Source organism: Grus americana, chromosome 1 (assembly GCF_028858705.1).
Source record: "Grus americana isolate bGruAme1 chromosome 1, bGruAme1.mat, whole genome shotgun sequence".
In the NCBI taxonomy this organism is placed as follows: domain Eukaryota; kingdom Metazoa; phylum Chordata; class Aves; order Gruiformes; family Gruidae; genus Grus; species Grus americana.
In genome coordinates this window covers 47,759,508-47,772,828 of record NC_072852.1, presented here as the reverse complement: position 1 = coordinate 47,772,828, position 13,321 = coordinate 47,759,508, and the positions used below count along the sequence as shown (strand labels likewise).

Below are 13,321 nucleotides of genomic sequence, written 5' to 3'. Positions count from 1 at the left end.
CATTACTAACACTTGATGTATATATCTCCCTGTTCTCTAGAGTCTAATGGACTCATATTTTATATTGTTAGATACATTTAATCAGTTTAGCAAAGGAAATATAGATTGGATTTTGCACTTGGAAGGTTTTTTGTTATTGGTCCAGAAAATTTTCTATATGACATGACAAATCTTTTATGGAACTCCTAATTGGGCCTATTTTGTGTTAGTTTAGATGTTCAGCACTTTCAAAAATGAAGGTATTTAAATGCAGAGTTTAACCACTGCACATGCAGTGCTCTTTACTACTTCGCATAGGCTAGCTTTAAACTCTCCATTTGTACGTGACTTCAATATATTAAATTTGATAGACAGACATTGTTATGGACAATAGCCAAAATACATTTGTACTTAAACGAGTGAGAACATAAACAATGAGTTTATAATCTACTTTTTAGTTAAGAATCTCTCCGAGTATGGGCAGTCCAATTTGGAGTCTGTTTCTTTAGTTTGTGGCCAGATCTTTTTCAAACACATGTAGTGCTACACAGGTTAATGTTTATGATTTGGTAGCCAGGAACAGCATACAGCTTGCTTTAACTAGTAAAATGACTGAACTGAATATGTAACACTGTGATATGAGTAGACAGTCCTCTTTCTTGGTCTTGAATTGAACTACTGAATGGCTTTCTGGTCCTCTATGCCACCCTTCTTTGTCTGATTCATCTAATTGGGGCATTAACAACTTTCCAATACTCTGCTTAGATGTGTCCGGTATAAGGTAGACATCTACCTTTCTTCTTCCGGAGAAAATGACACCTCCAGTGAGAGTCTTTCCATCCTAACAAAGAGATGTAAGTCTAAGTGATGCTGCAGAGTCTTACTACTGCCTTCTCACTGCAGGGAAGGTGCCTCATTTGTGCCTGACGGTTCTAGTACCCAGACTTCTCCTATTGGCAATGATACTGACTCATACAACAGCTTCTTCTTTGCCTGTTGGCCTGAGCTGTCTTTGGAAGGAGACATGGGTACACAGGGAACAGCGCACAACATCTTCCCTTGACATCAAGTTGGGATCTGACAGTTATACGTGGGAAACTGAACTGTTAATGCACTCCTGCCACCGTGATATCATAATTCCAGCCTAAAATGGGTAGGATAAAGTGTGAGTTTTATCTTTATTGAAAAAAAAAAAAAAAGAAAAAGAAAAAAAGGAAGCTTGAATTATAGCTAAAACTGTGTATTAAACCTGAAGATGGCCATGATTAAATTAAATTAATTCCATGTAAAAGGTATAGTTCTATGCGTGTTTGAAGGGATTTGATACATCTGAAGGTAAGTTGTTTTGCTATCATGTTTATCAGATGAGCAGTTCTTGTAACACTATGGTTTTCTTTCGTAGGTGACACTACTGTATGCCTTTCTTCACATGAGATAAAACTTGAAATATTTTGATAAAATGAGATGCTTGCGGAAACGATCAGCAGTGTCGTTCTTAGGAGTCCTTGTCATTTGCTTGCTGTTCATGAACTTGTACATTGAAGATGGTTATGTTTTGGTAAGTTTTTTAGATGGAAGAAATTATCATGGAACAACAGAACAGGACACATCCCTAGTAATGCAGTGTGTAAAAGTTCGTAATTCCTGCAATTTCCCCTGTTAGTGTACCACTAGCAGTGAAGTATCCTCAAAACATGTCCTTTATAATGAAGCCATCTTATCAATATATACTGCACACAGGGGGTGTCAGAAAAAGCCTAACAGTCCTTTTCACAGAAGTAAAATATGTCATTGCTTATTGGAAGTATGGGAGATAATGAATGTAGCAAAACATGGAGACATTTTTGTTAGATATCTTCCTTTGAGTGAAAACATCCGCCGTATTTTCCATATTTCTGGATATCCCTCAATTTTAGTGTTGAAAATCATCTACATCTGAAATATTCATGTGAGCTAAGAGCTCCTTTTTCAGTACACACTGCAAATCTCACCTGTCGGTACTGTATTAAACAACATTATAGAAATACAATTATAGAAGAGAACTTACACTGATTCCATATATTTCAAGCTCCTTGCATGAATAATTTCTTTTAAGTACTTTTATTCTGTGTTTTGCTCACTTCCTGTATCCCAGATTTGAGTCTCGCAGCTTCAGTGCTACAGTATTAACAACTAGACATAAATGATACCTAGTGTAAGTTTATGATTGCGAAAAAGATTTATTGAAAGAGCTGTGTAATGAATTTCAACAAGTAAGCTACTGACGGTGTAACCTAACTCTATATATAACCTATGGGTGTCTCAGTGCAGAATGTCAAGTAATCTCTGAAGACTTGATTAATGGATTGAATTTCCAGTTCATCTGAGGTTGGACTGGGCCCAGTAAAATGGTAGTTTAATAACTGGAGCTTGCAAATAGTAAAATGACTAAACTGAATATGTAATATTGTGATATGTATGATTAAACAGTCCTCTTTCTTGAACTTGAATTGAACTACTGAGCCGCTTTCTGATCCTCTATGCCACCCTTCTTTGTCTGATTCATCTAATTGGGACAGTATGGGCTTTCTGATATTCTGAAAGGTGAAGTCCCATTTTGGTTGGATCTGAAAAGCAACATCATAGTATGAAAAAGTAGCAAAATCCTTACATTAATTTATCAAAACCATAGATAACTTGCTAGTAATTTTAGTGTAAAATATTATAACTATAGCATTACTTTATAAAAATATTATAAACATTGTAAATATTATTAAGACTATCCTACTATTTTTTAAACTATTGAAAAGATAACCCATGCTTCTAGCATGTTACTCCATTATAGACACATTGCTTTCTCTAATAGTACTTGCACTAAGGTTTTGCACTATGTTTTATTTATTCATCATTTCTTGGTTGTGATTGAATTTGACCTGGCTTATCACATTTTTTTCCCCAGTGGTATTTTCCCTGATGCTTCTTCTCCTTTCACTAATTGCTTCAAAGTCCCCCAGATGTTTCTAAAAGTGCTTTTCTTATCACTGCTAATGGTGTTCCTCTTGATTTGTTTTTGAAATCTTTTCCTGTCCTATTTGCCAGCTCCCCAGATGGCTCCATGTCTTATTCTTAATTTGCTCTTTTTTCCCCTTTTTTAGAAATCCACTCTCTTTCATTGCTTCTCTCATCACAGTTCTGGCATGTTTGCTTTCATGTAGCTCCCAGCCAAGTCTCTTGCCAAGTCTCCTGACAGTTCTCCCAGATCTCTTGAGATCTTTATGGTCCATCAAGCATTTTTCAAATGTGTTAGGCTGTTGACTTGTTAGTTTATTTATTTATTTTTATTTTCAACTTTCCTGACCATGTCTGACAGCTCTTGTCTGGTGTGTTTTCTCTGCTGAGGCAAAAGATAAGCAGTTTCAGTGTTGGTGGTGAGGAGAGAGACACTGGGGAAGAGCTTTCAAGGACAGCAGGCTAACCAGTTCCCCTCAGGGAACAGGAATCTGAAAGTCCTCGGAGTCCCAAAGGGCCTCTGACTTTCTAGTTGTAGCGAGTCTCCTGCTGGAATATCTCCTGAAGGGAAGTGATAGAGGAAGGGTGCAATTGACCCCGAGTTTCTCTTCCCAGTCCCAGAGAGCAGGCTGTGCAAGGGGACGCGGGGCTGGCACCTCTTTCACCAGGTGTAAGATGAGGTGAGTGGCCTTTTTCAGCAAGTTAGAATGACAAAGTGAGATCCTTTGTGGCAAATCTTAAGAAAAGAGAGGAGAACTCTCCCTTTTTGCTCAGAGACTCATATGTCCCGGGAATTCCTTCACTGTTTTCTGCATGGCATTTGCTGTGGAAATAGAAAGCAAGGGCCCACCTGGGAGCATTGCTTAAGTATGTTTGATAGTGGATATACAGTGCTGATGCGTGTGTGTTAGCAGAGCAGTTTAAGATGCTTCATCTGCAGCATGTGTATCACATCTGATCAAACATTTTGAAGACATACTAAATTAATATAACCCAGATCACAATATCTGTAGGATTTGCAGTGATTTTTTTATACATATTCTGAGTTGTAAGTGAATTGTGAGGCATGCCTTCTGCACACTTCTGTGAATACTAATCATTATTTTGGGCACTATGAAAACAATAGTATTGTACTTGACAGAGGATCCTTAGCGGAGTAGGGCATCTCTATAAAGAATGGAGAACTTCTGGCACATCGTCCCATGGCACCCACGAGAACTTCCCAAGCTCCAGCAAACACTAGAATGTAAGTTAGAGGCTAGTTAACAGATGAAAGCCAGAATCATCATAGAAAAATTAAAGGGAGCTAAAGAGAGCTAATCAAGCTCCTCAGCTTCACTGATCTCTGCATAGTAGTTAGATGTAGAAGAACCAGATTTAAAATTTTTGGAAAAATCCGTATTTCTGTTTTGCTTTTCATTCAACAAAGAAGTGAAAACAACAACATTTAAAAAAAAAAAGAAGAAAAAAAAAAGATTGTTAGCCACAAAAGGCATTTTTTAAAGAGAAAGAAAAAAGGAAAATTTTTGTGGTCAGTTTAAATATTTTGCTTGTTAAAATCAAAACACTTTGTCCTGACATTCTCTATTTCTAAACATTTTGAAACTTTTTATGTAGAAAAACCTCAGCGGAAAGGATTTCCATTCCAAAGCCTTCTTATGAAATGGAGAATTTTGGTGCTTCATTCTGGAACCAGTGACATGTGATGTTTTGACATTAAAGAAAGGCTGGTTTCAAAAAAAGAGGGTTTGGACCAGCCTTTTTTTGTTTGTTTGTTTGTTTTTTTTCCCCATCTGATAGTTTTCACTGAAAATCTCCTGAAGTTTTGGTGCATTCTCTTCCTAGCTCATTGAGTTACATTTTAATCTGGAATCTGATCGACATAAACCTTCCTCTCATAACTTCTGAGCAAATGCAAAGTAGCATAGCAGCACTAGAAAAAAATTACTGGAGAGACATTGCAGATCAAGAGAACGTAACAGTGCAGGTAGACATCCCTGGATGTCCACAAAAGATGTTTACTAAGTTCAGAAGTGGATTATTTACTGCTTCTCTGAAAGAAAAATAATGAACTTAAAATGAACCTAGGATCAGTTTAGAGAAATATTTCTCTGTGATATAAAATATATCTTTGACACATTTTTAAATATTTATACCATTAAATATGAGTGCTGTTTCAGTGGTGGTTGTTGTCAGCACCAGTACTATCACTGCATAATGCTCCCATTTAATGACAGATCAGGAAGTTTTTAGTGCATTAACATGCTGTATATATCAGAAGAAATTAACTCATTCGTACACTGGCTTGTCATCAGATGAGAATCAGGCAGTGTAAATTAAATAAGCATTCCTACCTTTAAATTCATTCTCGTGACACTACAACCTGTTAGATATTTCCCTTTTCTTAAGGACTGAGGAACAGATTTTCCCTGAGACCCAACTGAGCTCATGGACAGGGCACTGCTGATGGAGCTGCTCCTTCCCTTGTGTGACTTTGTTGTGCATCCCAACAAAGAGGAAGTCAAGCAAAAACACCAAGAGGCCCGCATGGATGAACAAGGAGCTCCTAGGCAAAGTCAAACAAAACAAAGGAAGCCTACAGAGGGTGGAAGCAAGGGCAGGTAGCCTGGGAAGAATACAGAGAAACTGTCCGAGCAGCCAGGGATCAGGTTAGGAAAGACAAAGCCCTGATAGAAATTAGTCTGGCCAGGGATGTCAGGGACAACAAGAAAAGCTTCTATAGGTATGTCAGTGAGAAAAGGAGGACGAGGGAAAATGTGGGTCCCCTCCGGAATGAAATGGGTGACCTGGTTACCCAGGATATGGAGAAGGCTGAGGTACCCAACGACTTCTTTGCCTCAGTCTTCACTGGCAAATGCTTGAACCACACTGCCCAGGTCACAGAAGGCAGGGACGGGGAGAATGCAGAACCACCCACTGTAGGAGATCAGGTTCAAGAATATCTAAGGAACCTGGAGGTGCACAAGTCCATGGGACCTGATAAGATGCATCCGCGGGTCTTGAGGGAACTGGCGGATGAAGTGGCCAGGCCACTCTCCATCATATTTGAGAAGTCCTGGCAGTACAGTGAAGTTCCCGCCGACTGGAAGAGGGGTAACACAACCCCCATTTTTAAGAAGGGTAAAAAGGAAGACCCAGGGAACTACAGGCCGGTCAGTCTTACCTCCGTGCCTGGCAAGATTATGGAGCAGACCCTCCTGGAGACTATGCTCAGGCACATGGAAAATAAGGAGGTGATTGGTGACAGCCAACACGGCTTCACTAAGGGCAAATTGTGCCTGACAAACTTGGTGGCCTTCTATGATGGGGTTACAGCATTGGTGGATAAGGGAAGGGCAGCTGACGTCATCTACCTGGACTTGTGCAAGGCATTTGACGCTGTCCCGCACGACATCCTTGTCTCTAAATTGGAGAGACATGGATTCAATGGAGGGACCACTCAGTGGATAAGGAATTGGCTGGATGGTCACACTCAAAGAGTTGTGGTCCACGGCTCAATGTCCAAGTGGAGAACGGTGATGAGTGGTGTTCCTCAGGGGAACCGGCACTGTTCAACATCTTTGTCGGCAACATGGACAGTGGGATCGAGTGCACCCTCAGCAAGTTTGCTGATGACACCAAGCTGTGTGGTGTGGTCGACATGCTGGAGGGAAGGGATGCCATCCAGAGGGACCTTGACAAGCTGGAGAGGTGGGCCCGTGTGAGCCACATGAAGTTCAACAAGGCCAAGGGCAAGGTCCTGCACGTGGGTCGGCGCAATCCCAAGCACGACTATAGGCTGGGCGAGGAATGGATTGAAAGAAGCCCCGAGGAGAAGGACTTGGGGGTATTGATTGATGAGAAGCTCAACATGAGCTGGCAGTGTGCGCTTGCAGCCCAGAAAGCCAACCATGTCCTGGGCTGCATCAAAAGAGGTGTGACCAGCAGGTCGAGGGAGGTGATTCTGCCCCTCTACTCTGCTCTTGTGAGACCCCACCTGGAGTACTGCGTCCAGCTCTGGGGGCCCCAGTACAAGAGAGACATGGAGCTGTTGGAGAGAGTCCAGAGGAGGGCCATGAAGCTGATCAGAGGGCTGGAGCACCTCTCCTATGAGGACAGGCTGAGAGAGTTGGGATTGTTCAGCCTGGAGAAAAGAAGGCTCCAGGGAGATCTAATTGCAGCTTACCAGTACCTGAAGGGGCCTACAGGAAAGCTGGAGAGGGACTGTTTACAAGGGCATGGAGCGACAGGACAAGGGGTAACGGGTTTAAGCTGAAGGAGGGTCAATTTAGATTAGATATTAGGAAGAAATTCTTCACTGTGAGGGTGGTGAGGCACTGGAACAGGTTGCCCAGAGAGGCTGTGGATGCCCCGTCCCTGGAAGTGTTCAAGGCCAGGTTGGATGGGCCTTTGGGCACCGTGGTCTAGTGGAGGGTGTCCCTGCCCATGGCAGGGAGGTTGGAACTAGATGATCTTTAAGGTCCCTTCTAACCCAAACCATTCTATGATTCTATGATTCTATGACTTTACTGCGGCTTGAGAAGCCTCTTGGAAGAAAAAGACAGGAGAAGTAGGCAGGAAGAGGAGGCATGGTGATAAATTTGCCTTTATTGTATACCATCAATATGTTCACCAAATCCAGAGAAAGCTTTGGCTGTCTGGATGATCACATGCATTTCTGCTTATCACAAATCTGAGTTGGAGCTACTCAGAACAACGGCAAAATGAGCCAGATGCCCAGATCTAGTTTCATCTTTCCTTTGCAGCAGTTTTGGTGGTTTTTTTAATTACTGAAAATATTTTCAGAAAATCTCCCCTACTTCATCATCTATGAAAATTTTCTCATCTGTTGCTGACTGATGCTTTTTTATCCCTATTCTGAATACCATAGTATTTTTTGACAATTATTTAGTGTTTGCAACCTTTCCAGAGGTTTTGTCCAAAATATTTTTTCTTCTTTTCCTGTTACCATAATCTGAAGGGTTATGGTAGATTTTCTGTAGGCAAAAATGTATGATATTCAGTAATGGGTTGTTTTTTTTTTTTAAAAAATGAGGTGACATCTACATGCTTTCACGAAAGCTGACACTGAAAAATGTTATTCTTGGAAACCTGCCTGTCCATGTTTCCTCTCTGGCTGGCATTCACAAATGTGTTTCTCTCTGTCTCTCTCCCTCTCCTATTCTTTTTGTTTTCTCACTAATAGGAAGGGGACAAGCAATTAATCAGAGAAACAGCCACGCACCAGCTCAACCCAGAGCGCTATGTTCACACTTTTAAAGATTTGTCTAATTTCTCAGGATCTATAAACATTTCCTATCGCTACCTAGCTGGCACGCCTTTGCCAAGGAAAAGTAAGTAACTGCAATCTGAATGTTATGAAATGAGGTAATTTAAAAATGGGTGAAATCCATATAGTGCCTGTGGTATTTCTAGGCAAGCTGGTCTGAGCTAAGCAGTGACGATCTCAGAGAGTTAGTGGGACAGCTATTTCTCTCTGCATAGGCAGTTCCCGGGCAGCTGCTAGTTCAGCCCTAGCAGTGCCTGCCCCAAAGCCTGGTTACCTTCTGGCCAAATGTCATCCTGCAGGCAACCCCTGGATGGTCCGTGCGAGCACATTTTTGTTGATCTCCCCCCAAGGCCAGAGGGAGATGATTTAGAAAGTGGGAGCAAGACACATGCTGGTGGAGCTCTGTAACCACCCTCTGAGACCATAACGTCAGCCTCTGTCTGTATAATCAATAAATCCAATCATCTGAGGTATGCTTGGGATCACGTAGATACACCCTGCAGGTCCCCTGTTTTGCCAGTCCAGCAGCTGTGAATGGATCTCCTTGTTCCTTTAGCTGTGATAATGAGGGAGGTGAATTGTGCTGTTATGGGGACAGTAAAGGAAGATTCTTCTTGCAGCCATCTGCAGATGGACTATTTAGTTATTCTGACTTCAGACAGGGTTCAAGACTTTTATCTCAAAGTGAAATATGGCCATACCTAGGTTTTAGACAGGAGTCCTTTGGGTTCCAAATCAATCATTTCACAAACATAAACAAGGCTCAGAAGTCCAAGCACAGAAAGTAAAATAAAATCATCTGAGAGTTGTTGATCTTCATAGAAAGCTATAAAGTAAAGTTTGTTCAAATTAGATTTGAGAAGTTTGGGGTTGTGTAGGCAGTGTAAATGGCTTCTGGGGGTTGTACTTCACTGTACAACTGCATTTTGAGTAGACTTAAGCCTCGAGGGAAACTCTGAATCACTTTATCAGAGCTGTCTTTTACAAGCCACAATATTTTAGGAAAGTTGGGGTAGGTTCAAATAAAGTACGCTCTGTCAATTATAAAATCTTAACATTTTTTACATCAGAAGTTAGAAAAATGGGGATATATTAGCAAATATTTAAAAAACTGATTTGGACTGCTGGTAAAAATGCAACGGCAGTGACTCCAAAACAGCAGAGATGAAAATTCTTCCCTTATAATTAAGATGCATCTCTCCTTAGAAAGATGTAACAGCATTAAAAATTATTTATACAAGCACAGGTATGCAGTAGTAAGTTCTCTTCTACTTTAAAATAATATCTAAATTACATCTTGCAAGAGGGACTTCCCTGTAAAATGCTCAATGAGTCCTGAAAGAGGGTTAGAAGAAAAATTATTAGCAAGGGAAAATTGGAAAAATTCAGTGAAAATTGAACATGTAGAAAAAAATTATCCATGCGACATTCATAAAAAGGTAAAGTTGTGCGTAAGTGTAACTAGTCCTCTAGAGTGCTTAAAATGATAAAAGTTGGCAATTAATCTATAGGTCATGTTTTTGTGCTGTATTTTGTAGTTCCTTGCTTTAAAAATATTGTATGAATCATATCTCATAATCCCCTTTCTTTTAGGAGATTTTACAGCCTTGTCATTGTCTATGTTGTTTCCTCTATCAGGCATATATGTGCACATTGCTTTGGCTTTTGTCTACTACATGCTATTCCTTGCAGTTAACAAGTGAATGTTTAATGCAATAGTCTCCATATGTCTATTTGCTTGCAATACTATTCTGCTTTCATGAAAAGAAAATAAACGTCCTTTGTTGCACGCAGCCTAATAAGTGCACATATCAAATTTCTCAGTCTTTACCATTCAAAAAGTTTATTTAATATAAGCATAGCTCTGGAGGGTAGCTTTGTGGCAAAATGGTTTCCAATGTCAGATACTCAGTTTTTGCTTGAATTGTCTTTTGTACAGGATATCTTACAATTGGTCTATCCTCTGTGAAACGGAAAAAGGGAAACTACTTGCTTGAGACCATCAAATCCATATTTGAGCAGTCAAGTTATGAGGAACTCAAAGAAATCGCAGTGGTAGTGCAGCTGGCAGATTTTGACTCAGCCTGGTGTGAAGGGATGGTCCAGGATATTTCACAGAAATTTGCACATCACATAATTGCGGGCAGATTAATAGTTATTCACGTCCCTGAGGAGTATTATCCTGTACTGGATGGCCTCAAGAGAAATTACAATGACCCAGAGGACCGTGTGAAGTTTCGATCCAAACAAAATGTAGATTATGCTTTCCTTCTTAACTTTTGTGCTAATCTTTCTGACTATTATGTAATGTTAGAAGATGATGTTCGCTGCTCAAAGAATTTTTTGACTGCTGTTAAGAAAGTAATTACCTCACGAGAAGGATCCTACTGGGTGACTTTGGAATTCTCCAAACTGGGGTACATTGGAAAGCTTTACCATTCCCATGACCTCCCACGCCTGGCCCATTTTTTGTTGATGTTCTACCAAGAGATGCCTTGCGATTGGCTGCTCATCCACTTTCGTGGGCTGTTAGCTCAAAAGGAAGTGATACGTTTCAAGCCATCCCTGTTCCAGCACATGGGATACTACTCGTCTTACAAAGGAGCTGAAAACAAGCTAAAGGATGATGATTTTGAAGAGGAATCGTTTGATATCCCTGACAACCCACCTGCAAACTTGCACACCAACATGAATGTATTTGAAAACTATGAGGCAAGCAAGGCTTACAGCAGCATTGATGAGTACTTCTGGGGCAAAGCTCCTTCTACTGGAGACTTCTATGGGATTGTATTTGAAAAGCCCATTAAAATCAGTAAAATTAAAGTTGTTACCGGAACTGAAGACCGGCAAAATGACATTTTGCATCATGGGGCCCTGGAAGTAGGAGAAAAGATTGTAGGGAGTAAAAAAGGGAGACAATGTACTACTTACTTGAGACTAGGGGAATTCAAAAATGGGAATTTTGAAATAACAGATGTAGAGCACAAAGTTCTGTTTGACATTAACTGCATGAGAATACTTGTTACCAAAAGTCAAAAAGAATGGCTGATCATTAGGAGCATTAGCGTCTGGACTTCTCAAACACCAAATCAATAAAGCAAAGCCACCTGAGAAGATACAGAGTGAACACAATCAGCTGGGTCCCAACTGGTGCCATTCCCCAGAAAAACTGACACATCCAACTCTTCACTAGAGACACGGAAAATCTGGGGAAATCACAAAATGAGCAAAGCAATTTATTTTTTACTAGTTTGGCCAGGCAATATACAAACACTTATTTGTTGCAAATTTTGAATTTTATAGGAAATGCAAAGTCCTCAAACCTCTCTTGAGATCTCAAACCCCTTTTTTATTATCATTTCTCTGTAAGAGAGATCTTCTGGACTAAACAGAACAAAACAAATCATCCTATAATTACCAAAAGGTTTAAAGTTATGACCAGTATGTTGTGAAAAGAAATTGGATTGCAACTTACGCACATATAAATTTAAAATGGTAGTATGCATTTGTACAATAGTGGGTGATATGTTTCTTTTAAAGGCAGTTGTGACAAGGAAATCTGTCCTGAAACTGGCAGTTTCATTCTGAGCACTGTAAGAAAATAGTGTGGCTAATCATTGCAGCTTCTTTTCAAAAGGGAATGTATGTAAAATTATAAATTTGACATGACAACTATGTAAAAAATAGATAATTGCATCTGTTATTCTGTCTCAACAAATATCCTTTGTTCTTTTTCCTGGGTCCTTCCACTGAAATGCGCACTACTTGGATTCTATATTACTTAGGGGACCAATTTACTCTCCTTATTTGAACAAAATGCCGCACAGTAAGCAAGCATTCTGCTTGAGTACAGATGTCGCTATCAAATCCAAGCACCTCAAGGGCAACACTGTTCTCTTAGACAGGCATCTTAACAGATCTCAGCTTCAACATTTGCTGTTCCTTCACAATATGCAGAACTCCCCATGAGAAATTTGCACATAGCTGAATACTGCAGTATGCTTTCCAAGGACTGTTATACCTTCCATATCTACATGTTCAGTCCATGTGTGGTATGAATGCAAAAGTATACCGGGTTAATCCACCGGAGACGAATGTAATCTCCAGTCTTTCTTGGATGATCTCTAGCCAATAGAGCAGACACAAAATGAAGAATCTTGATTCAATGAAAAATTAATGTTTCTAAATTAGGTGGGTTTATTTCTTCAGTTTTCTAATTCTGATCATGCTTGTTTTGTAGACATCTTCCCACTGCCTCTGATTACTCCTGTAAGCTTATTTTGCCTGGCTTTAGCCAATAAGCAGAAAAGTTTCCTCAGTCCTCATGACTTCAGTGTCAGTTCTGGGCTTTTAGTGCATCACACAGGGAAGCTGTGTAGTTATATGATTTATACTATCTGCATACATTTGGGTTAGCAGAATCTATGGGTTTTTTTCCTCTAAGAAATTCTCAAGACTCTCTCAGTAGACATATTAAGAAACCCATGAGTATCAAGTGTGACACAGATGAACACTGTATTGTCAATCTCATTAATACTGTGGTTATCATCTAATTGCATGTATGGGGTTTAGTTAAACCCGGAAGGCAAGGATTAAATTTCAAGAATGTCTGCACTGACCTAGAGTGAACTAACTACTGTGTTCAATACATCCAAACCTAACATGGCTATTTCAGAAGGGTAAATTTTCCAAAAATTACACAAAACAACAATTCACTTGCTTTTCCTGGTTCATATATCCTGATAAATTCAGGTCTAGGTTTGGCAAATCCCCCAATACAGAGGTAAAGTACATTTTAAAATAAATCTTCTGCTCTATGCTTCTACATAATTCAGAAAACCATTCTCTTCTCAAAGCCTTTGTTTCTTTGTTCCTTAATGCACACCTAAATCTCTATTCTCCATATACGTATCTTCAGTAAAATAGATTAAAAGCAGCATATATGTTCAATGTGAAAAGGAAAACACCGTTTTTTAAATGAAAAATATGTCCTAATCTCAAATGATTATATATAGTTATGAAGGAATTGCTTTTTAACAGTGATCTTCCCTGATTATCAAATAA

General features: G+C 39.8%; 1 protein-coding gene across 1 annotated transcript; it reads left to right on the top strand.

The window, feature by feature from the left end:
• Nucleotides 1-1,387: 1,387 nt before the first annotated feature.
• On the top strand, nucleotides 1,388-12,099 carry MGAT4C (MGAT4 family member C). Its single transcript, XM_054840351.1, is given in 3 exon segments — nucleotides 1,388-1,537; nucleotides 8,174-8,321; nucleotides 10,197-12,099. Coding segments are annotated over 3 exon segments (1,434 nt in total). The 5' UTR covers nucleotides 1,388-1,408; the 3' UTR covers nucleotides 11,354-12,099.
• Nucleotides 12,100-13,321: the final 1,222 nt, after the last annotated feature.